The 27510-nt window shown below is 37.9% G+C and overlaps 1 protein-coding gene across 1 annotated transcript in view; it reads right to left on the bottom strand.

Annotated features, from left to right (window-relative positions):
* LOC136863554 (calcineurin-binding protein cabin-1) overlaps positions 1 to 25506 on the bottom strand; it is a 609489-nt gene extending 583983 nt beyond the window's left edge. Inside the window, exon 1 of the mRNA XM_068225987.1 lies at positions 24822 to 25506. Within this exon, the coding sequence (XP_068082088.1) occupies positions 24822 to 24908 (87 nt within the window). The 5' untranslated portion in view covers positions 24909 to 25506. The remainder of the gene's footprint in view (positions 1 to 24821) is intronic.
* Between the last annotated feature and the right edge of the window lie 2004 nt (positions 25507 to 27510).

The following is a 27510-nucleotide window of genomic DNA, read 5'->3' as shown; positions in this document are numbered from 1 at the left end:
AAAAAAAAAAAAAAAAAAGGTACAATACGGGAAAACAGGAAATCTGGGAACAAATTAATATCATCAAAAATTTGGCTTAACACAATATTAATTAAATATGTACTGAGCCCTTAATTAGTGCTCATGTCGATTAATACCACAAAATTAAATGATAACAATAATATAATAATGCTATTTGTTTTACGTCCCACTAACTACTTTTACGGTCTTCGGAGACGCCGAGGTGCCGGAATTTAGTCCCGCAGGAGTTCTTTTACGTGCCAGTAAATCTACCGACACGAGGCTGTTGTATTTGAGCACCTTCAAATACCACCGGACTGAGCCAGGATCGAACCTGCCAAGTTGGGGTTAGAAGGCCAGCGCCTTAACCGTCTGAGCCACTCAGCCCGGCAAAAATTAAATGATAAGTTACCAATATATTAAAATAATAGCCCTCATAACTTTATATTTCATTCTGTGGCAAATGCTCCAAATTGAAAGGATATGAACAGTGCCAGCTGTCTAGAAAGAGGATTAGGCAAGTATGTTTCTGTTACAAGAGAAAGGACTGGGAGCCGTTGTTCAAGCCACGGCGACCTCAACAAACTTATATTTAAAGTGAGGGGAGAACCCACAAAGAATAATGGACATTCTAATGGCCACGGCACCTGACGTGAAGCTAGGTGTGGGAGGAACTTGTTCTGAATGACGCACATAGTAGTGTGACTGAATTGCAAAGAAAACGAAAGAGACACGCTAAATCAAACCAATGGAAAGATAGTCATGCCGATGTTTAAAAATGATTGGACCAGGTTGGAGACTTGGTGCCCCAATCGAATTAATAAGAGCTTTAACACAAGGCAAGAGAGAGAGTCTTATGTCCGATGACAAGTGTCCTATATCTTATGTTTTACACATTGAACCAGGGAGTGACGTCTTATGTTAAGTGGAGTTAGAGAGATGTCTTTCTGTGGTCAGAGAAGTCTTATCTTGTAAGAGTGAGTTATGACTATTTTATTTAGCATTGATGTAACGCAGGAACTCTGGGAAGAAACAGTTAACATGTGAGTTCAGAACATTTAACTTGGGAGTTATAAATTTTCATTTGTGAGAAACAGAACAATAACTTTGAGCAGAGAATACAGAACAGTTAACGTCTTTATTCATAAGAGACCAGATAGCCAATAATCAGTCAACAGTCACATCACTGTTTATCAAGTCTTGTGCAGAGTAGAAACAGAATTCATGTGTTTTTGTGGGGAGAGTTGAACTCTATAACCGCAGAGATTCCATGACACAGTCAGTGGAAATTGACCTAAGCAAGTTAGTCTGGTATGTTAGTGACAGGAAGTTGAGAAGCAGACTCAAATTATGTAATAAGGAAATTGTTTTGGGGAGCAGGACAAAACTAGGTCGCTGGGCTGGATGATAACAGTTACGTAACCACTGAACTATCTTTATCACATGCTTGGCAGGTTGGAGAGGGTGTTTACATAACAGTGTAAACGGAGTGTAGAGCCAGCGGTATGAATAACTGTGTCCAATGTTTGAGTGTGCTGCAGACCTACAAGAAGGAAGCCATCCGAATGAGTGTTACAGATTAAACTGACAGACACGAAGCAGGGGCAGCAGTTCCTTCCTCTTATGTGCTGATACTACCACAGTGATGACTAGTCACTAAAACCATGGGGTAATCTGGCCAGAGGTGGACCGGCCAATACAAGAAAGAGTACTCAATTTAACCCTCCTGCATTCAGCGCGCCGATGGCGCGAGAGATTATAGCAAGAATGCTCACAGTGCCAATACATCGGCTCTCTCCTATCTATGATTTATGCTTGTTGTTTAAAGGGGCCTAACATCTAGGTCAACGGCCCCTAATGCTACGAAATGAGACGAAATGAAATGACAAATTAAAAACCCGAAATCCTCCACTGACCACAATTCAAAACGTGAGGACGAAGAATGAATGGATGGATATGAATTTAAAACCATCAGTGGAACCAACCCACAGTGCCTCACAAGCAGAGAAGCTGGCATAAAACAATAGTATTACTGACCAAGGGACTGCTTCTATAACACGATACTGAATCGATGATGCTTGTAGTCGAAAGGAGTCCAAAATCCAAGTCATCGGCCCCTCATAATGGTACTTATCGCTAAAAAAGTAGAACCATGGTATTTGTCATATTGCAGTACTAATCATGAGTAGCGTAGACTCGCAGTATTCCACACATTGTGGTACTACTCACAGGCAATGAAATTCACACATGTATTACAGACCTACTGTATTTCGCACATTGCAGCGCCATTGACAGGCAACGCAAACCTATGGTGTTCATCCAACACCTCCTAGATAATAAGGCCTCACAACTGTTCGGCATGTCTACCGTGACGTCACTACCGGGAGGCAAGCTTGAACCTTCTCAGTGTTAAGAAAGCAATGAGTGTGGCAACGTGTTGGTGCAATTATATAGAAGTGTTTTAATTATTTTAATTGTACCAGTTGCGAATCGTTGTGTACAATGGTGCTAAAGTGTTGTGTGCCCAACTGCAAGGGAAATTACGATAATGATAAAGTCCATGTGTTTAAGTTCCCGAAAGATGAGGTTATGCAGCAGAGATGCTTACGTGCAATTCCAAGACAAGATTACAGAGTTACTAAATAATCGGTGGTGAGTAACTGTTACTTTTACATTCTCACATAATCATAATGCACATAGGCCTATTAGGTATTAAACTACACGCAGCAACTGGTGATATGTAGGTATGTTTACTCTCGTAAGATATGAGGTTATGTTAGCTTACAATCAAGGGATACATTATTATTATTATTATTACTATTATTATTATTACCCGAATTAGATTTATTATACACATTAAACTACATGCCTACATATGTAGGCCTATTCACTCTGTAAATGCATGAAGTTGGCTCACAGTGGTATCTTATTTTATAGGTATGCCACAGACATTTCAAAGCCAGGGATGTCTTGTGGGAAGTAACTGCTACTGATTCAAAGACAGGAAAAACTTTAACTGCTCCTCTTCCAAGTCCACGACTGTCAGAGAATGCAGTCCCCTGTATCTTTCCCAACTGTCCATCATATTTATCTTCACATTCTACCAGTTCAAGAGAAGAACCGGACAAAAAGAGAAGTAGAATAGAGAGGGAATCAATAAACAGAGCAATTGAAGATAGTACCGGTATCAACAGTCATGCCTCATACACAGACAGAATTTCAGTCCACAATCTAACACAACTGAAAAGTAAAATAAACATGTTGATGTTACCTGATGGTTGATGTACTGTTGTGAAGGAAATGCAAGTAATTTTTCTGTACATGGATACATTAAAGCAACCACATTGCATAGCATATATAATAATTGAAGAGGACATGACCTCAAAAGTGTATTCTAAAGGGGTTTTATTGCAGTGTAAATTTTCTAATGTAGACAAAATTACCAACACAAATGAAGTACATTCTTTAGTTACAAAATTCCATAGGTACATTACAGGGAATGAGTGTAACAGTGTGCAGAAAGATACAAAAAATAAGTTAATTCTAGGCCTAGTGGGTGAATTGATCACTGAGGAAGATGACCCCACGTTTAATTTAATAAAATCACAGTTAAAACTTTCCTTAGTTCCTAAACACAAAAGGGAGTATGATCATGATTTTCTTGTTATTTGTTCAATCTTCCAACTTATTTCTCCTCATGCTTACAAATTTATGAGACATAGAAGTAATTTAATTTTGCCACATGTTAATACTTTGAAAAGAGTATGTTCCAGTCTGAATGGTAGCCCAATATTAGAACAGAACCCTACATATTTTCTGGAATATATAAAACAGAAAGTTCAAGGTTTTCAACAGAACAACAAATTTGTAACATTGATGGTAGATGAAATTCACATTAAACCATACATGGACTTCAAGGGAGGGAACATTGTAGGCTCATGTGCTAACACTACCAATGTTGCTACATCAGCACATGTATTTATGATCCAGAGCATTTTATCATCAAAGAAGAAAGTAGTTCATATTCTCCCTGTGTCCAAGTTAACAGGTGATGATTTACACAGTATCATGTCAAAGGTTATTGTTGGTTTGGAATCTATGGGATTTAATGTTCTGGCTGTTGTGACCGATAATAATGCTCTCAACACCAAAGCAATGTCAAAATTTTCAAATCCACCTCAACTTAAAACTGAGTATTGTAATCCTGGAAATCCTAACAAGTCTCTTTTTTATCTCATTGACGCTGTGCATTTATTTAAATGCATCGGAAATAATTGGCTCAACCAGAAAACTAATGGTTTGGAATTTGTGTATCCTGACTTTGATGATTTTTCTAAAGTTAAAGTTGCATCTTTCAAAGCTATAAGGGACTTGTTTGAGGCTGAAGGGAATGACCTTGTAAAGCATGGGTATGGTTTGACTGTCAAAGCTCTATGGCCTTCAAGTTTTGAAAGACAAAATGTGAAATATGTGTGTCAGTTGTTTAACGACCATATAGTAAATGCTTTACTAGTTGTAGGAGAAAAGCACAATTTAACATCATATGAGGGCACAGCTGAATTTGTAAAAGTAATCACTACCTGGTGGCAGATTGTTAATGTAAAGACCCCTTTCAAAGGTGTAAGACTTAATGATAAATTTCAACAGCCTCTCACCAACAAACCTGGTGATGAACGGAAGGGTTTTTTAATGAAGTTTGTTCAGTGGTTAGATCACTGGGATAATCTAGGTCTGAAATGTGGCAAATTGTCTAGTCAAACGCATAGAGCTCTTACTCAAACAACTCACTGCCTTATACAGCTAACAGTTTTGTTCTGAAGTACTGAAATGGTCATATTTTCTTCCTGGAAAGTTTCAGACAGATGCATTAGAGGCACGATTTGGTGAATACAGGCAACTTGCAGGTGGCCAATACCATGTTTCTGTTAGACAGGTGTTTGAAATTGAGAAAAAAAAATGAATCTTGAATTCAATTGAACTTCCCATTTCTAATGGTAGGAAAATTGTTGTAAATGATATTGTTGATGAAGATATACTGTTAGATCATGATTATTGTGCAGTTTCCTCATTTCAAACATTTACAGGCGAGCTCAATGTAACAGACTCAGATCTTGACAGCACATCTGGTGTTGCAAGTGTTTTAACATACATAGCAGGTTATTGTTGTCATTCTCTTCTCAAGAAATTAAATTGTAATTACTGTGCAGATTTCTTAGTTTTGAAAGATGTTACTGTTAGAAACAGTCATCATAATGTTATTGACAGCCTCAATAGGGGCAATTTGAAATATCCTGCAGAAACAGCTGTACACTTAGTTACATACACATGTCATCATAAAGATGTTGAGGCCAGAAAGTGAGAGAAAATTCCTTAGCTTAAATAACCATAAGAAGTATGTAAGTGATGTGACCCTGCAAATCGTTCTCTCAGCTGATGAATGTATAGACGACAGGAATGAATGTACGGAGCACACTTCAGAATATTTGTATTACAACATTATTTGGAAGTGTACAACTATTCTAATAAATAACTACTGCAGGAACAAAACTAATGAATCCACAAAATATTGTACAAATTCAAGAAAGTCTGTAATTTTCTCAAAATAGGTGTGTACAGTACTCATGTAATAGGCAAAAGTATCGAAGTCATTTTGCATTACTAGCATGCTTGATATATGATGATGTATATCTTATTAACTTTAATGCCAATATGTTATAATTTGGACCTAGGCCTACCTACAGACCAGGTGAATGTTATGCTCCTCTTCCTTAATATTATGAACTCAGTGTCTTTCTAAATTTTCCCAAAATGGAAGTTTGTAAATAAAAGTGAAGTTAGTGTATCATATTTTCGTAGTACAGTCTAAATGTTAGGCCTAAACTAATTTTATGCGTTCTCTTTTTATTTTAAAATCATTTACTGTCTATTCAGTGCCTATGTCAATTGAAATATGTTTGTGAATTTCAGTTCTGTGTCAGCCTGGAGTAAGTTAACATTGTAAATGCTGCCGTGATTTAAAACAGTGTGTTGTTTATCTTTAATGACAGAGTCTCTAAGATACGGTAATAACGGCAATATAATTCAATGTCCTCTAAAATTTAAACTTTATTTGTTGGTAAATAAGTTATTCCACAAGCTAAAAGCATTAAAATCATGTTTGTGTGTGACCATGCTCTGCGTCTCTTTGGATTGCGATCGCCTCCGTAGCGTGACGTCACAGCACTGTTGTGAGGCCTTATTATCTAGGAGGTGTTGGTTCATCACCTAAATGTACTAACCACAGGGACTCGTACTATCCCGTGGTGTTCCTCATATAGTGGGTACTAATCATAGGCAAGCCAAAACCATGGGTTCCGTCATCCCATGGTGTCGCTCAGATAGTGCTACTAATCACAGGTACTGTAAAAGCCATCGCACTCTCGTTTGCTACTAATAAAAAACCTATTTGGTACCTAACATAGTGGTACTACGCGCAAAGAAAAGCGACCCATGGTGTTCCCCGCGTGGTGGTACTAATCGCAAGGAGTTTCATGGTTCTAATATAATCATCCCTTGGTCGCCCCTTTTAGTCACCTCTTACAACAGGCGGGGGATACCGTGGGTGTATTCTTTGTCTGCGTCCCCCACCCACAGGGGGTTGTGTGCTTGGTCCGCTAAAGGTATTTTATTTCCCTCAAGTCTGCCGGCAAGGCGGTTAGGACCCCCTATTCGCCACCTGGGACACGCCACGTGGGAGTATCACCTCTCCCCTTGCTACGCCAGCGTAGTAGGTTCGTGGTCTCTCCTATTTAAGGATTTTGGTCATTTGTGTGGCTGTTAAATGGTAATAGATGATCGTGACAGTAACTTCAAGCACTGAATTTGCATTTTACTCAATAGATATATCCACCAGCTCCATGAATTTTTTTTTTTTTTTTTTTTTTCGATAAATGAAATCTGTTGACCATGAATGTTTGTGTTGTGGTTGTTTGAACTTTAGGTGCAGCTTATAATACAATCTGCAGAGCTGCAGAACCACCAGAATTAAAGATATACAGCAATTCTTCTTCCTTTATTTATTTATTTATTTATTTATTTATTTACTTATAGGGTCTCTTTAAAAAGTTCCTTTTTAGTGTCGACCTCGATGATCTTTAGCTATATGATTTTTCACGAGAGTTTAATCCTGATGTAAACAAAGAGGCGGAGCACCTTGGCTTTGCACGTGGACACAGACGTAGTTGATTGGAGAAGCAACCGTCGCACTCACTCAACTGTATGCGAGCTCGAAGAAAATTAGTACGTGGCATTAATTTAATTTTATCTTAGTTTATTACATTTAGATAGTCTGAAAGAATACGTAATCAAATTAAAATATGGTTGACGGGGCGGAGGTCGATACTACACGCTCAGCGAATCACAACTCTTTAAATAAAACAGTGATTAAATAACGAGATATGAAGGCAGAAGGCGTGGTGTAATGCAGGAAGTCTTCTCATAGCGAGGGAAAGTCCCAAGCTGTACAGTGTGGAGATAAGGTGTTGCATCTTGCAGCAGCTGTCAGTGTCAGTATTCACAGTGAGAGAAATAGAGCAAGAGGTGCTCTAGCCTACGATAGCTTTCTTTAATATTCAGAAATGAATAAATAAATAACGTAGGCCCTAATCTTCAGCAGTAGATCTCCCTTTAGACCCCTCTGTTTAGTTTCGCACAGCTCAAAAACTGTTCCTCGTCTATTTTAGGTAATATGCGCAGCACTGTATGTCCGAACACGAGACGTTGACGGGGCGGAGGTCGATACTACACGCTCAGCGAATCACAACTCTTTCTTTGGCTGAGGCGTGGACATGCCTTGTTTACATCAGGATTAAACTCTCGTGAAAAATCATATACCATGTGTTTTCCTTCATCCCCACCTAGTTATACCTGCTCCCTTCATAAAGTTGCAGGTCCTCCTTATTGGGTGTTCTCGGATTTTTCTTCTCTCTTCACCAGGTAGTCACAATATGGAGATTCTGATTCTTCCCAGTGCCTCACATTCTAAGAGTATGTGTTCAGCTGATTCTTCTGCATCATTACATTTGCAACATACGTTGTGTCTTATTACTCCAATTCTATTCAGGTGCTTTTTTAAGATGGCAGTGTCCAGTCAGCAGTCCCTTAGTATGCTTCTTGTTTGGGCTCTTTATTAGTTCTTTGGCAAGCCTGCATCCTGGAGCATTTTCCCAGTTTTCCATTTGTTTATTTTGTAGCCTTTTTCAAATCAAATCAAAAATATCTTTATTTGCAAATGAGGTGTCTACCTCGGTGGCAAATGGTACACTAAAATACATTACTGTCAAGCACTAAATTTTAAATTAACAGGAGACGAAGAAAATTTTCCTAGAATACAATATTATACAATTTACGCTAATAATTTTTTTCTATTAAACACACACATCATCCTTAATAAATTTATATTGTTTACAAAATTCTACTTATAATATCTTACAAACATAGTCAACTCATATAGAGTACGGTATGTGAAATTACTTCTAATAATACTATACAACTGGTATAAGATTAAAATTAACATTGAATTTATTTACATATTTATATTTTACCCATTTTGGAACCCAAGTAGCATAACGACCTGCTGCATCTTAACCAGAGCCCCTTTTGCCACCACTTTTCAGAGTTCCTGAAGGGCCTTCACAGGTACCATAGCGGTCCCAGGGCCCTCGAAGTCCCCACTGCACTTCACCCCTACAGGCAGTCCCCTACTTGGGCTGTCCAAACTCCTTAGACCAGGGGATGGAATTAATTTAATCACACACATTTATTATTTACAATATCCTGCACTGGTCGAATGCCCTCTAACATTTAATTTATTATCTCTGTTGTTGTTTATTCTCTTCTTGAATATCTGTACAGATTTTGGAAAAGGATCAAACACTACCCCTGGTAAACTGTTCCACTCCTTCACGCCCTTCCCAATGAAAGAAAATTTACCCCAATCGCTTCTGCTAAAATTCCTTCTAATTTTGTACTTGTGGTCAGTTCTACCAATATAATTATTTTCCAACCGAAGCCTCTCACGGATATCTCCCCATGCTGCTTCTCCTGTATAGGCTCTATATAATCCTATAAGTCTAGTTTTCTCCCTTCTCTTACTTAAAGTTTCCCACCCAAGTTCCTTTAACATTTCTGATACACTACTCTTTCTCCTGAAATCCCCTGTTACAAACCTTGCTGCTTTCCTCTGCACACCATCTAGTTCTTTTATTAGGTATTCTTGGTGAGGATCCCAAACACTGTTTGCATATTCCAATAATGGACGAACGATACTTAAGTAACTTTTCTCTTTTAATTCTTTGTTGCATCCTTTAAGTAGCCTCATTATGACATGTAACGATCTGTATGCTTTCCCAACAATGTCATCAACATGACCCTTCCAGTGCAAATTACTTTCAAATCTCACACCTAAGTATTTGAACTTGCCATCTTATGGGATAACTACCTCATCCAAAGTATATTCAAATTCAGTTTTAAAGCTCCTGTTTGTAAATGTTGTAACAGTTGATTTGCCTCCATTAATCTTCATATTATTTTCTTCAACCCATTCTTGGATACTGTCAAGGTCCCTTTGTAATTCTTAACAATCCTCAATGTTATTTATTTCCCTATAAACAATTATGTCATCTGCATACAATCTTATTTTCGATGTTATATTGTTCCCTAAATCATTTGCGTATATTAAGAAAAGTAACGGACCGATTATACTACCCTGTGCAATTCCCTTCCAGACTTTCTCTTCCTGTGATATATTATTTCCTACTTTGACTTTCTGAACCCTTGAATTTAGAAATGTTCTTATCCAACGTATAACCCTTACGTCCAATCCTATTCCCTCCAATTTCTTTAATAATATTCCATGTTCCACTCTATCAAAGGCTTTGGAAAGATCTATGGCTATGCAATCTAACTGGCCTCCTGAATCTAACTGATCTGATATGTCCTGCTGAAATCCCACCAGTTGTGCCTCACAAGAAAATTTCTTTCTAAATCCATACTGGCTCCTCATGAACCAATTTTTATCATCACATATCCCTCTGATGTACTTTGCTATTAAACTCTCCGGTATTTTACAAACTATACTGGTCAGGCTGATTAGTCTGTAGTTCTCTGGTTTCCTTTTATCACCCTTTCCTTTATAAATTGGTATTATTATAGATTCCTTCCATTCCTTTGGTATCTATTATTTATGACATAGTCAAAGAGAAATTTTAAATAAGGCACTATATACCACCCCATTGTCTTTAATACCTCCCCAATAATTTGATCACTTCCTGCTGCTTTTCCTTGCTGAAGCAGTTGGATTTCTCTGAAAATATCTTCGTTTGTGAATGAGAAGCTTCTTGTTTCCCTCTGTCTCTCTCCCTTTCTATTTTCTGTTACGGTTTCCAAGTTCTGACGATCTTCTACTGAATCTCGGAATTCCCTACTAAAGAGGTTTGCTTTCTCAGTATCTTAAATAGTGTTCACCCCCTTCTCCCACCATTGTAGGAATTTGGATTCCTTTTCCTGTTTGATTCCTAATATATGAATACAGCTTTTTCCATTTCCCTTTGTGGTCATTACCCTCTTGAAGAATGCCATTCATATAATTCTCTTTTGCTTCCTTTTTCACTCTATTCAATTCCCTCATTAGCTGTTTCCTAGTTTCTCTATTCTCCCTACCTTCTTTGATTTTCCTGTTTACTATTCTACATTTTCTTTTTAATTTTCTTATTTCCCTTGTGTAATAAACAGGGTCTGAGGTCATTTTACCCTTCTTAACAGGTACAAATCTCTTTTCTCCTTCCCAAATGATTCCTTTAAATTTAGCCGAAAGTGTATCCACATTATTCCCTTCACTTATCCAACAACTGAATTGTGATTTAAGATAAGTCCCAAATTCATCAACTTTAGTTTTTCTGTATAATTTCTTGTCTTTTTTGACCCTCTTATTAAGCATTTTTGGTACGAGTCCTACATCCATTATTACAGCCTTATGGTCACCTATTCCTTCAACTACCTCAGTTTTATCAACAATTTCCCATGGTTTAACCAAGAATACATCTAGCAAGTTATTGAGACGAGTTGGTTCTTGTACTACTTGTGTAAATCCTCCCTCCCAAATTAACTTATTTGCCAGTTTCTGTTCATGGGCTTCACTTGCAGCTCCATTCCATTCAACTTCAGGCAAGTTTTTTACCTATGTAAAGTCGGGCTTGTCTATAAGAGATCCCACATACTGGTTCTGGGTCCACAAAAGGTGTTTCTGACCCTTTTCTTGCCAGTTTGTCTGCTTTCTCATTATCTTCTATGCCTGCATGCCCAGGTACCCATATTATTTTAACAACATTGTTCTCTGAGAGCTTCAGGAGAAGTGCATGACAATACCAAACAATTTTGGATGTAATCCGGACAGCTTCAAGTAAATGCCTTAATGACTGCTTGGCTATCTGTAAATAGGAAAATGTTCTTATCTCTGTAGTTCATATATACAGCGATTAGCAATCCCAGCCTTCATAATAATGAGTGCTGTTATCGAGCCAAAGATCGATACCCATTAGATACTAGTGATCTGGCAACCCTGTTTAGATCTTCGAACGACAGAACATTAGGAGAGCACCCTTAACTATAGCCTTTTTTTCCGATAGGTGGCTGTTACCCATAAGGTTCTGTATGAACTGCATGCCCTGCAGCACGGCTGGCCTATTAGCATGTATTGGAGGAGCGTGTCGCTGAGAGTAATGAGTTAGTAAATAATACACTAGAGGTAGCACAAGCACCACCATCTGCTAGAGAATCACTGCAGTGAGCAGAGCATTTTCAAATCTTATCTGTTTGGCAAAAAGCTCGCTCCGCTTGACTCATCATCGTAAATAGAGAAAAAAACTGTGTGGTTATTGATGAAAATCCACACCCTGTTTCCAGTCATTCAACCAGGTCAGGAATGGAATGATTGAAGCCCCGATCTAGCAACGAGGATAGGAATTGTGCCGGCTGCCAAAGTCTGTCGCACTCCTCTGGGGCAATGATTAAGGAATGACAGGGAAAACCGGAGTACCCGGAGAAAAATCTGTCCCGCCTTCCCTTTGTCCAGCACAAATCTCACATGGAGTGACCGGGATTTGAACTACGGAACCCAGCAGTGAGAGGCCGGTGGACTGCCACCTGATCCACGGAGGCTCTTGTGGTTATTGATATGGTTTAAAGTTCTTACATGTCAACATTCTCAGATACTACAGTATAATTTGTGATGCTACTGTCCAGTAGAATAAAAGCCCAAACAGCTTAAATACAGGATAAATGCATGATAAAAAGGACAGTGTTCAGTTGCGATTAAATCAGACAATCAATTTACTGTTCATGTTAAGTCTTCAAACCACATACTTTAAGATTAGGGGCACGTATATTTCTCTATCTTTTGTGTAAATGGCCAGGGCTTAAGGCATAATTCCATCCAACGACCGAAAACATTCTCTCTCCTACAAAGCAAATGAGCGAGACTTTAGGCCTAAAAGCCTTGGCGAGTTTATGGGGCTAAGCAGACAAATTATTGCCATCACTATTTTTTAAACATATATTTTACTAACTCTATAGCTGAGATGTCCCAATTCTTGGAATCGTTCACACTTCCTCCCCAAGCGTGGCTGTAAATCACATCCTCTCCCCTCTTGGCTTGTCTTGCTGGATGTGAATGGGAAGACCTGGCTTGACCATTTGTGCTAAAACGTAGCTACTCCAGGTTGGAACCTTGCTATTAGATAACACTGCGGCCAAGAATTATGTCAAGGGTTAAAAACTGACCTCCTTTAGACTAAGGTCTTTCACTCTTAGTAAATGAGACAAGCCATGAAAAGAATTGATCAGTAACTGAATGAACATTCTACAAGTAAATCATGAATATGTTTCTCTGTAATTGTAGTGAATTCAGAGTTACGTAGTAATGAAAATGAAAATAGGAACGTTAAAACCATCAGTTGATGTTCGCCCTCCATTAAGAAAGCCGGTTCCCAAAGATGTATTCAGATCCCGGAACCTCTGTAAATCTGAGTGTGGCTGTACTAGATCAACAATTTTTCAATAAGCATGTACATTTTTTCGATAAACAGAAAGGCTTTTATTTTTGTAACTTTTTAACTGTTGATTTTTTGTACAAGTCAGTTATTTATATCGATGTCTCTCAAAATCTGGGTTTTACAAATTGAAATGCATGTTTACCTGTATTTTTTTCTGCAAATTTTCAGAAACTTCAAAACTGATAGGACATGGAGTAAGGTATTTCAGCGGGGTTGGAGGATGTATGCACGCGAGCTCAATTGGCACTTCCCGTATGCAATACTAATTTAGATTTATCTATTACAATGAACTGGGCGTCACAGAGCAGAACCACCAACATAATTCAGCACAAGCCGCCACTGTCGAAGTTATTGCGTGGATCTGTTTTTGGTTGGCTTATGAATACAACAATTTGATCTTTTAAAAGTTTACCGTTTGTTTCGTTTCTTTGGTATATCGTGTGTTCGCTGCACTTCCCGAACTATAATTATGCATCTTCTCATTACTCCGTTGTTGCACGTTTTTGCGTCATCCTTTTCCCGTAATGGCTGGACCATGTTCAAGGCTGAATGATTCCGATATCCCTGAATTTTCAGACGATTTAGACAGTAAAAGTGACTTTTTTTGCTGAAAGTGATTCCTGTTATGTGGAAAGTGACGATTTTATCCCTGAAGATTTTTGCACAGTCACAGCTGCTCAACGTGCATCGGACCGTGATGAAACTGACATCGACGAGAGTTACATGTACAGTGAATAACTTTGTGCCATACTTCATGAGTAAATTGGAGCACACACATCATATTGGTATCAAATTATTCAGAATTAAATGTTCTTTCTTTTGACCGGCATACGCAACGTGGCATTGATCTTAAGTGTGATGAATGCCACAGGTAGGAACTTTCATACTAGGTATCAGGAACATGTTAATGCTAATAGACACAGGAAATATTCTGCCACGAGTGTCCATACGGGAGATGCGGGCCACCAGTACACCAATATAAATCGAGACTTGACCATATTAAAGAAAAAGGTAAGCAAAGGGAGTCTGACGAGCATATATGAAAGGATTTATATAGGTTTAGTGTTGATATATCTTCATTTCTACTCATTACACCAGTTTGGGTAAGCAAATTATACCATAGAAACACCAGCTTCATCACTCACATCCTTTTATTACAAGCTGTTGACCACAACTGACTATCACACACATCAAGCAATTCAAAGAACAAAGCAAACTTGACTCAATTTACCTGAGTTACCAACACATAACCTTAATGTTTACTTATAATTAATACAAGATATATTACATGACATTTTACACTTTTTTTAATGAGGAAATCACAACATTCCAACACTCCCTACTTTTCTCAAAAAAAAAAACTACACTTCAATCAATTATCCCTGCATTACAATCCTATAAGCCTATACAAACTCTTAAGCTTGTTGCTTGATAAACTCTCTGTGAACAAGTTTGCAGCATTTCTCTCTGATGCTACATGTACAAACTCAATGAACCACTTTTCTACTAGTTCTCTACATACATGGTACATGTCAGTATGTTTTGACCTTTCACTCACATCGTTTTTACTCAATTTAATCGCTGCTGCATTGTCAGCAAAAACTTTACAAGGTATATCCATAAACCTTTCCAGCCCTAGCTCTGATAGCAAATCCTTCATCCAAGTTACTTCTCGAGATACCTCTGCCATTTACAATTCAAGATGTAGAATGTGTACCTGATCCCATTCCTCTAAAAAAAACTAGATAAAGTAACCGATATAGGTCGGTCTGTCATGCTAGAGTCGAGGAATGATATTAATACTCATGGTAGTCTATACAGGTTAGGTTCTTTTAAAACTGTATTGGGGAATAGTGTTAATGTGCAAGGTAGACAGACTAGGTTAGATTCTTATCAGATCACTAAAATCAATGAACCTGTAGAAACAAAAATATCTACTAGTAGGCCTATTGAGGAAAATGACATCCAAGATACTGACAGTGTCCAGGAAACAGAAATTGACAATAGTTTATTGACTATCCTGCAGGTTAATATTCAATGTGTCAGAAATAAAGTGTTAAAACTAGAACATTTTTGTAAAGCTGAAAAATTGATGTATGCATGTCAGAACATTGGCTTGTAGAAGATCAAGTTGAATTCCTTGTGCCCAGTGGGTATATTATGGCAGATATTATGTGTAGAAGTAATAAGAACAATGGGGGTGCTGGAATTTTAGTCAGGGACTGTTTGAAATTTAAGGTTGACTTAGGACAATACTGTGCAGAATTAGATGGAGAGTTTAGTTGTGTTAAAATAATACATCAGAATCTAATAATTGTAAGTTTGTATAGATCTCCAAAGGACAGTGTGAAAGTATTTCTTGAGAATTTTGAAATAGTTATGAGAAAATTGTTAAAGTTTTATACTAAAGTAGTTGTCTGTGGTGATTTTAATATAGAAATGGCAAAATCAGACGAACAGTCTTCAAGAATATTTCTTAACCTTTTAAGATCATTAAATTTAACCTGTACAAACAAAACACCCACACGCAATAATGCAGGCATTGATAACATTGTCAATTTCTCAAGAAGGACGTATAATGTCAAGCTCGTTGGAGGGTCTTTTGCTGATCATGAACCATTGGTACTTTCTTTTTGCCAGAAGAATTTGTCTTACACAGACAAAAGAACAAATAGGGAGCCTGACATTTCATGGATAAGAACACAGAAATATTGTTATATTAACTTATTCAGGGAAAAATTGAAGAAAGTAAACTGGAATTTTTTATACGAAAATCAAACTGACAAAGCGAAGGCTGAAATTGCTATTGAAACTTTCTTTAAAACTTATGTTGAATTGTGGCATTCTTGCTCCCCCATGGTAAAGGTCAATAATGTGCGCACAGTTAGGAATAAAAAAACTTAACTAGTATTCTGATGAATTGACCCAAATAAGAGAAAGGATGTTGATTCTGTATAGTGTTTATAAAAATTCTTGGGTGCAAGGGAGCGTGCAGAAAGATGCTTATGAAGACTAAACTTGCGCATGAAAAAAAATTGGCGTGTGACAACATACATTGAAAGTGCATCCAACAAATGCAAGGCAGCTTGGGATATTATAGCACAAGAGAATACTCCTGATCATACACATGATATATTACTGAATCCAGATACTATGAATGATTACTTTTTGAACACAGTGCAAAAAATAGGTGATAAAGTTAATCCAACAAGTACATCTGCTATCATTGGACCTAGTCCACATCAGTTAGGGGGACATACTTTCCAATGGGTTGACATTACATCAAATGAAATCAAAGACGGTCTCAAAATTATCTAATTCTAAAAGTATGGACTGTTACTGGCTGTCCAATTACATTATTAAACAAACAATACATCTGATTTGTGAACCACTAGCGTTTAGTATCAATAAATGTTTAAAGATTGGGTTTTTTCCGAATATGCTTAAAATTTCAAAAGTTATTCCGGTCTTCAAAAGTGGTGACAAACATCTTCCCCAAAATTATCGTGCAGTCTCAATTGTTCCCATATTATCTAAAATAATTGAATCTGTTATTTATAGTCAAGTTAGTAACTACTTTGAAAATCATGCCCTGTTGTCTAGTAATCAATATGGATACCGACAGGGTAAAAGTACTACCTCTGCGGTTCTGGAAATTGTCAATCAAACTTTAACAGCCTTTGAAAATAGGAAAATGGTTTCTCTGGTTTTATGTGCTTTGAGTAAAGCATTTGACTGTATAGATCATGACATTTTGTTGGGAAAACTTCAGTATTATGGCATAAATAGTCCCACTTTGGATGTAACTAAGATGTATTTAAGCAACAGATGCCAGTTTGTTGCAATTAGAAATAGACATTCCACATTGAAAGATGTTATTACAGGCATTCCACAAGGATCTGTTCTTGGCCCATTTCTCTTTAATGTTGCTGTTAATGACCTACAACAAAATGTTATGTCACAATCGGTTGTATCATAATATGCAATGACACAACACTAATCAACATGCATCAGGATGTATTAAATCTGCAAGAGATGACACAAGAAGCTCTTAGGACTGCAGTGAAATGGTTTTCATCTAATAAACTACTCTGCAACGAGAATAAAATCCAACATATTCTGTTAGGATTGTCCAATAATATAGAAATTCAGTCAATCACGCTACTGGGTATTCATACTGATACCAAATTAAGCTGGGAAGTACATGTCAATCGTGTCTGTAAAAAGGTATCACAGGTCTCATATCCTATGTGGAAATTGAGGGAATTAGTAACAGCAGACTATCTGAGAACGGCATATTTTGGACTTTTCCATTCCCATATTTCATATGGGCTGCTATTGTGGGGACATTCATCTTATGTCCATAATGTATTGCTAATTCAGAAGAAGCTTGTTCGTGTAATGTGTACAGCTGGTTCTTCTGAGCACTGTCGTCCCCTTTTTATTAGGCTTAAAATATTAAGTTATAAATCTATATATTTTTATCTCATTATTGTATGTTAAAAACCATCTGAATGAATTTACCATCAGGGAAAACCTCCATCAACACAATACTCGTAATAAGGGTAATATTGATGACGCAAGACATAGACTTGTGAAAACAGGTAACTCACGAAGTAAATAGTATAATATTTTTTTAATAAATTACCATTCTCTGCACAGGATGTGTTCACCAATAACTTTAAAAGAAAACTGTATAACTGGATGTTGGAAAATCCATTTTATGACGTAAAGGAATTCTTAGAAATGAAAACTGTTAACATTGACTTTTAATAACTGTATATAGATAGTAGAAATAATACTGTAGTATTGAATGACAAAACCTATTTCATGTAAATGATCAATGGTGAATAAATATTCTTATTCTTATTGCCATGTATTCAGCATCCATGCAACTCTGTTCCTTACTATACCAAGATCCTGCTCCCCCTACCATTATTGGTTACATACCCACTCACTGATCTTCTTGACTCAGTATCTCCTCCCCAATCTGCATCACAGAACACTTGTACTGACTCCTCCCAATTTTTGAAACAACTTTAAATCTCCAGTACCACACAGATATCTCATGATATGCTTCACCTCTTTCCAATCTTAGATTTTTGACAATTTTGACTAACTTTACTTATCACAAATGCAATGTCAGGTCTAGTATTATTTGACAACTATAACAACTTTCCGAATGCACCTAAACAGATGGTACAATCAAATTCCTGCTCATCATTTTCAGCTGCTGAATACCCACTTGGTAAAAGTCTTACTCGGTTTACAGTCACTCATGGAAAAATCAAGTAATTTGTCAATGTACAATTTTGACTCAACATAACCCCTTCTTTTGTCTGATCTGTTTTTATAGACAGTAAGTTTGTTACTTTACCTAAATCTTTAATCTCTAACTCATCTGCCAACCTTTTTTTAACCAACTTAACTTCTTTGTCACCTATTACAATTATGTCGTCAACATACAAGCCAATGATACAACACTCCTTTACATACATACATGGTTCTTTGACACATCTCTTAAAAAAAGCTAATGTTCTAATTATAGCATCAACACAAGCATTCCAGTCTTTACTCGAATTACGTAGTCCACAGATGCTTTTCTTCAATTTACATCCATAATTTTGGACATCTTTTTCTACGAACAATTCTGGATGTTCCATGTATACAGTACTACTGGTTTCACTGTTTAAATAAGCACTAGTTACATCTAGAAGTTCTCCAGTCCAACCTTTACATACTGCAATACCCATTAACAGTTTCATTGTTTTCTTCCTTATAACATGACAATGTTTCATCATAACAAAGATTCATCTGTCTCTTAAAACCTTGGACAACCAACCTTACCTTATATTTCTGAATGTTACCTTCATTGTCATACTTCAATGAAAACACCCACTTAGAACTAATTACTTTGATACTTTCTGGTCTTTTTACAATTTCCCAAACATCCTTTCTCATCTCATTGATCTCCACTTTCATGGCTTCCATCCAGTTATCAGACTCCTGGCTTGACATACCCTCCTCAACTGTTCTAGGTTCCACTACACTCCCATGTCTAACTTCCATTACTGCCTTTCTGCACAAGTCTTTCCTTTCCTCTGTCTTATTGACCTTCTCAGATTATTCCCTGGCTCTTGTATTGCTATAGACTCAACCTCTAGCTGTTCCTCTCCGGTCGTTGACTCAACAGCCAATGTTTCCTCTCCGTGCTCCCCTGTGTCTAATTCAGTCCCTAATTTTATCTCTGGATCTTCAATGCATAATATGTCAAAGTATGTTTCAATACCCTCAGCCTTTGGTACATTTATCTTTTCTATGATATCGATTCCAGGACCTTTCACCTTAAAGGGAAATATCTGCTCCTCAAATACCACACTTCTCCTCACTATTACTTATTTCCTTTCAAGACTCCATAATCTATATCCTTCTTTAGTACCTGCCTCGTACCCTATCATAACACACAACTCTGCTCTGGGATCTAACTTCCTGGTGTCTGCTCTCACAGCCCACGCCTGACATCCAAATACTTTCAATCTACCCATTTCTTCCTCATCCAACTTCCTACTGAACCACAGTTCATACGGTTTCTGAAAATTTACTGCTGAGGATGGGCACCTATTTCTTAAATACACTGCAATCATTACCACTTCTCCCCAAAATTCTTTTGGTAACCCTGACTGGATTAAGAGACATCTAACAGTATCAAAAATCGTTCTATTCTGCCTCTCTGTTAATCCATTTTGTTGTGGAGTGCACGGTACAGACCTCCTACGAGTTATAAGACATTTTTGCAATTGTGCTTGAAACCTGCGACATGTATGCTCTGTACCATCGTCAGATTGCACTACCTTAATTCCTAACCATGTAACTTTTCTGCCTTTGCCTGATACCTATTAAACACCTCCAACACTTCATCCTTATTTTTCACACATACAGCCACATTATATCTGGAGTATTCATCAATCATAGTTACAACATATTGAGCTTTCCCAAGTGATAGTGGACTAATTTTTCCAATTACATCAGTGTGCACAACATCAAGTGGATTTTTCCCCTTATGCTCACAAGACTTGGGTACTCCCTTGGTAATTAGTTTCCCCTGAATCCATACAGAACAAGTATTAATATCATTATTTATTTTCAATTATAACATAGGCAATTTAAACAAAGCTTCAGAATGTACATGTCCATATCTCTCATGCCACAACCTAACCTGCCAAACACATTTAAATGGTACATTGTTATTACATTCTTGATCTATTATTTGGTCACAATCACTCACAGCTACAATATCATTTCTTCCCACTATCTGTACTACATATACATCATTCCTTCTGTTTGCACTAAACAATGTTTCATCTCCATTCTTATCTATAACCACTGCTTTCTCACCTGCAAATCCTACTTTGAAACCTTTGCTGGTTAACTTACCAAGTGATATTAAATTTGCACCCAAGTTTGGCACATACAACACATCTGTAAATGTAATTGTCTATCCTGTTGACATTTTTACTTTCACCTTACCTATACCTCTAATATCCAGCTTACTGTTATCTATTTCTACATTCTCAGTCACATTTGTTGACATGTCTATAAACATCTCCTCTGTTGGGCACATATGATGGGACGCACCTGAATCGAACAGCCAATCTCAAAGTTTCTCAGTTCCTAGAGAAACTACCATGCTCATTGCTTCATCTACTACATGTATAATTACCAAGCTCACCACTTTTCCACTCGCATTCACTGATTTACTCTCCTGTGATGATTCGTCACTCTTCATTTTTGGACATACGTTAGAATAATTTCCTGGCTTACCACAATTGAAGCACTTTTGGGTACTGTGACAATATTTAGATACATGTCCCTGTTTACCGCAATTGTAGCAACTATACTGTTTTCCTCGTCCCATGTCTTCTTTCTTGATATAACGTTTCTGTTGAACAGCCATGGCATGAGCTTCATCCTCCTCATGTTTCCCAGTGTCGTAAGCCCTTCCTCCATTTTGCTGAAGTTTCCTTCTGCTTTCCTCAGTGAGTAATCTCACCTTCACCTTCGAGAATGTCAGTTTCACCAAATCAGCTTCCAAGGAAGGTATACAAACTGCTTATTCCTCTGTAAGATTTCCGATGATCATTCCTGTAACTTGTTGATCTGTGAAATCGTATACAGATTTACTCGTTCTCCTCCACAGTTGATTTATTTTTGCAAAGTATTCTTGAACACTCATGTCCTTGGGCTTCACAAAATGCGTTAACTCTTTCAGGGTCATAGCACCATTCACTAGCCCTCCGTCATTGCACAACCTGTCCAGTTTCTCCCATGCCTTTTTCGCTGATTCAATATCTGCAACGTCACTTTCAATATTTTCTCCGACATATTTGAAAATAACCGCTAACGTGATCACATTGTTTCGCGCGCGTCGTCTTGTTTCTGTCTGAAGCAATTGACAACCCGGTGTATCCTCATAGCCTATTACCGATTCCCACACATCTTTCAACAACAGCTCTTGTTTCACCTTCAATGCCCATGAAAAATAGTTCTCCACTATAAGCTCAGCCACATTACTATTCGTGTTTCTTCACCGGTCCACGAGGTCGCCATTTTTTCCGTCCATGTCACAACTTGCTTCGTCCGTTAATTCTTGTTACTCCATTTCAACTTATATTGTCTGGAATGTACTGTGGCGTTCTGAATCTCTGGAGCTCTGGGCCCATAACCTGTTGATATATCTTCATTTCTATTGATTACACTGGTTTAAGTAAGCAAATTATACCATAGAAACACCAGCTTTATCACTCATATCCTTTTATTACGAGCTGTTGACCACAACTGACTATCACACACATCAAGCAGTTCAAAGAACAAAGCAAACTAAGATAAACCACTGGACTCAACTTACCTGAGTTACCAACACATAACCTTATAACTAATACAAGATATAAACCCAAACCCAATGACATTACAGCCCTTGAAGGGCCTTGGCCTACCAAGCAACCGCTGCTCAGCCAGAAGGCCTGCAGATTGCAAGGTGTCGTGGGGTCAGCACGACGATTCCTCTCTGCCGTTATTCTTGGCTTTCGAGAACGAGGCCGCCATCTCACCGTCAGATAGCTCCTCAATTCTAATCATGTAGGCTGAGTGGACCTCGAACCAGCCCTCAGGTCCAGGTAAGAATCCCTGTCCTGGCCGGGAATTGAACCCGGGGCCTCAGGGTAAGAGGCAGGCACGTTACACCTACACCACGGGGCTGGCTATACAAAATATATTACATGACATTTCATTTTTTATTTTGATGAGGAAATCACAACATTCCAACATTTAGACCAAATTTATTATACAAACAATAATTTGAATGATTTACAAGAGAATAAGAACCCACTATATGAAGAGATACCGTCGTTTTAAACATCGCGCAACATTAATAGTTTGAGGTTACCACCACCGAAACAAACACAACTTCCTTCCATTCTACGTATATACGGAAGATGAAAATAAATAAGTCCAAAACAAAAGTATTGGAGTGCAGTCGAATGAAGGCAGGTGATGCAGGAAATAGATTAGGAAATGAAGTCTCAAGGGAAGTAGATGAATATTGTTACTTGGGTAGTAAAATAACTAACGATGGCAGAAGTAAGGAGGACATAAAATGCAGATTAGCACAAGCAAGGAAGAGCTTTCTTAAGAAAATATATTTGTTCACTTCAAACATTGATATAGGAATTAGAAAGATGTTTTTGAAGACTTTCGTGTGGAGCGTGGCATTATATGGAAGTGAAAAAGGACGATAACTAGCTCAGAAAGAAAGAGAAGCTTTTGAAATGTGGTGTTACAGAAGAATGCTGAAGGTGAAATGGATAGATAGAATCACGAATGGAAAGATACTGAATCGAATTGGTGAGAAGAGATCGATTTGGCTAAATTTTGAATTTCGAAGTTCACCTGCATACACCCCAGCGTCAGTGGGTGGGGTCTGACACATCCCACTCTGATGAGTCTAGTATCAAACCTAAGACGAAACGCTGGTTAATAGAGCAAACGCCTGAAAAGCCTTACATTTGATATGTTTTTGACACGTTTGGCTAAACTTGACGAGAAGAAGAGATAGAATGATAGGACACATCTTAAGACACCCAGGACTTGTTCAGCTGGTTTTTGAAGGAAGTGTAGGTGGTAAGAACGGTAGGGGTAGACCAAGGTATGAATATGACAAGCAGATTAGAGCAGATGTAGAATGCAGTAGTTATGTAGAAATTAAAAGGTTAGCACAGGATAGAGTGGCTTTGAGAGCTGCATCAACCCAGTCTATGTACTGATGACTCAAACACAAGTTTATATCATAAGAGAAAGGTGTGGAAATAGTGAAGTTGTAAATGAAGTATGGAATGTGACACCCTGGTAAAAGAAGGCAAGAGCAACAACTGATTCAGTCCAAGGCCTTATGGCCACCAACCGTCTGAAAATTTGTGAACCCCAAGGGTTCTCCACAATAAAGGATGTACGAATGGAGCCGCACATTTAAGGGTGTAAATTGTGTGGGTCTCTATATCCTGTCAGCAGTCCGGCTCCATGGCTAAATGGTTAGCGTGCTGGCCTTTGGTCACAGGGATCCTGGGTTTGATTCCCGGCAGGGTCAGGAATTTCAACCATCATTGGAAAATTTTGCTGGCACGGGGGCTGGTTCTATGTGTTGTCTTCATCATCATTTCATCCTCATCACGACGCGCAGGTCGCCTACGGGAGTCAAGTCAAAAGACCTGCACCTGGCGAGCCGAACTTGTCCTCAGACACTCCCGGCACTAAAAGCCATACGCCATTTCATTTTTTTTTTTTTTCCTGTCAGCATATGTAAATATTTTAATTAGTCAGAATATGATTGTAGGAACGAGGTGGTGCCAGTGTCTGATTATAGCAATAGGTAGAGGACAGCAGAGCAAGCAGAGGGCACGTCAGTGGACCGACTATGATTGCGAATCACATTAGTCTCGCATTATGGACAGGATGAATTCTAGGGAATAATGTGTGATCTTCACTAGACACTACAACTACAACAAACTGCAATACAACAAACTTACTATACAAAAATGAACATACAATAGAATAAATATAAATCCACAGAACATTAGAGCGAAGGGAATTTCTGTATCACTGAATTACTAACTAACCAGTCATAGACTTAGCATACTGTACCTGGCAACAGAGCCAGATGATAAACAGTAGTGCCTAGCATGGCCGAGTGCAATCATATTTCAAACAAGTAATTACAAATTAGTATAGAGCAAGTCATGAACTAAACAAAGTGATTTGCATAGCCACTGCTGAAAGGGGTGGTCGAGAGGGAGAGGGTATGAGGATATGGTGACAAGTCACATGTGTTAAGACTGTAAGAACTCTTCTCTTCTTCACTGTCCCTTCCCTTGAGGATCTGCATATGGAGTTACAGTGGTGGGGCAAGATCTTTCCCCCACCTGTACATGTTCAGGTCATGTCTCGCCAGCTGACCTACAGTACCAATATATCACGAGAGGGAAGTGCTTGTCTATCAATTATAGAGGCAGCAAATTTAGTAGCTTTAAATATCTTCCATAACTTATGGTAAGCTGCTGTCTAATTATACAGCAAAATTAATGAAGAAGGTGGAGTCTGCTATCATTTTAAAGCATCAATTAGGCAGTTGATAAAATAAATCAATGATTATAATCTAAATGGGAAAATAATGAAATGGCTCACCTGAGCTTCTTTAGTGACAGTAAGAATATCCTCCTCTCCCTGACTTTCTTCAGATGAATCTTCATTCAGTGCTCGCAAACGAATCATATTTATGGCGGTACGATAATAAATTTAAGCATCAAAATATAATCTTGAGTACATTAAGAATTAAAAGAATATGGAGCAAAAATATGCCATTTTAATAAAGCGGATAGAAATCAAATTTTAAACCGCAACAAAAATCCAGGTCACACCCAACTAATAATGATAAAAATACACACATCTAACACATTCCACAGACAGAATCTCCCCAAAAACGCGGCTAGGCGGTAGGGATACATCCCCTTCGTAAAATATTAAAACTGTAAATTAAAACTTTCTCAATTTCATTACTTGATCTGCCGTGTATATCCAAAAGGGAGAACTATAAATTAACGCTTAAATGGTTCAAAAGTGTGTTGCTTCTCGAAATAGTATAGCCAATACAAGTATGAGTATGAACATGCCGCTTCCATGATTTGATCAGGCTTAATATTTTTCACTGCGCCCATAAGAAAGCCGTTAAGAAATTACATTAGAACAGCAGATAAAATACTTATTTTAAAGCACTTCAACCCTCTACATAGTTGGTTGGCAATGCAAATCCATAACTAGTGTCGTTAATGGTTAAAAACCGTCCGCATCCAACTACAAACTTAGGTTATAACACAACACAACAGAAGAGATTTATGATTTTTATATTTTATATTTTTTGTGTTCAGGGGAGCCACTTGTCAGCAAAGACTATTTGACAGACAGCAGTTTCACCAACATACGCCTGATTGGATGTACGCAAAACCAGGTACAAGTGTCGTGATCCAAAATGGGAGTATTGTAGCCATACTTCTCCCTAGTGAAGTTTCAGGTGCAGAACTAAGCGATGCATTAGATGTTGTAAAGTGCATTGTACATGAATCAAAGCATGCGAAAGCAGTAGCATTTTGCGTGTGTAGTTAATAAGGAAATATACTGGAAAAGAATGGGGGGCTTTTGTACCTGGGTGAAATATGAGACATTCTTTGTGGAACCATTCATCTGCAGATTTCCAGGATTTTTTTCTAAGTGATTTAACCAAATACAGTAGGCCATACTGTATTTGATTTAACTCTATTCAGTTACGCTCTCGTTACATCATGTGACGTCGAAAGAAGTTTCTCTCGCTACAAGACGATACTCAGCAATATTAGGAGAGGATTCTCATTCGACAAACTTAAGATCCACGTGGTCATAAAATTGCAACTCTCCTGATAATGGAGAATAGATCAGCTATGAAAGCTTCGTTCAAATAACACATATTTTGTGCATAACGTAAAACTGACTGAATATTGAGCACTGGAGGTAACTGTAGTGTATATTTCTTCCACAGAGTCGGCACTTGTCTCAGCATAAGACGTGTAATCTTAATGAGTTCATGAACTATCCAGCATTATAGTTGATTCTTAGTTTAAGGATTTCGGAGAATTAAAACTATTTTAAATCTACATGAATTGTAGCCTGTAGCAATCGTAATCAAATTGTTTCTGTATGTAATGTAGATGCTGTTCATAAAGTTATAGTTTGAATTTTATACGTCACATTTTTATATCTTTAGATCATAAATGCATATACGATCAATGTGTATGGAAATATATTTTAGGTCATAGAAATCCGCCCCTACTCATCATTATCATCATCATCATCATCATATTTTCCCCTTTTTCAGCTGACCCCGTGTGGGAAGCAAATATGAATACTCTCCACCTCTTCCTGTATCTCCACCATTCCTCATCCAACACGGTATTTCAGTCCAGGATCCATTATTCTATCCCGTTCTTCACAGTGTCCATCCATCGTGATCTTGGTCTTCTTCGTCTTCTCTTCCCTGCCATCTGTCTTTCCAGTGCTTTTTCTTGGAAGTCTTTCTTCTTTCATCCGCTTGACTGTCCAAATCATCCCAATCTGTTATTTTTTTATTTGTGGTGTCCGACATCATAGTTCTTGTACATTTAACTCTTTTTGAATACCTTCATTTCTCACTATATCCCTCCTTATCTTCTGTGCCATACTCCTCAGTAATTTCATTTGACATGCCTGTACTCTACTCTCATCTCTCTGAGTAATTGTTCAGGTTTCTGATGCGTATTTCCTTACAGGTAAATACTGTAATATCCGTTGTACGTTACTTCCTAATCCTTCATTTTGTGTTATTGAGAAATTAGGTTAAGACAGATATTGGGTAAAATAGAAGGGAGTGTGGAAGGAAAGGGGAAGGTGGTAATTTTTCACGTTCGTACAAACAACGTAAGACAAGCAGGAATAAGTACCGGTATAACATAGTAGGGTGTTATTCTGGATCTGGTTACAGAAACACGGAATAAGCGTACGGAAGGAGAGATTGTTATCAGTGGGATACTGTTTAGAAGGGATACTGAATGGAGGGTGATTGTGGATTTGAATGGGACTAGAAATGGGTGTGAGATTTGTAGATACTAATGGGTGGGTAGGAGATAGGGATCTACGTTCAGATGGCCTTCACTTGAACCGCAATGCTACATATACGTTAAGGGGTTGGTTTGGAAAAGATTTAAGGAGGTACATCCAGGAAAACGGGGCGGACCAGGGAGCGGTGAAGACAGTGTGGGGAGCATGAAGTCAAGTAAGGATGACATAAAATTGTTAGTGCTAAATTGTA

The sequence above is a fragment of the Anabrus simplex genome, chromosome 2 (assembly GCF_040414725.1).
Source record: "Anabrus simplex isolate iqAnaSimp1 chromosome 2, ASM4041472v1, whole genome shotgun sequence".
NCBI classification, from domain to species: domain Eukaryota; kingdom Metazoa; phylum Arthropoda; class Insecta; order Orthoptera; family Tettigoniidae; genus Anabrus; species Anabrus simplex.
Note: the sequence above shows the minus strand (reverse complement) of the source record. Positions and strands in the feature narration are given on the sequence as shown.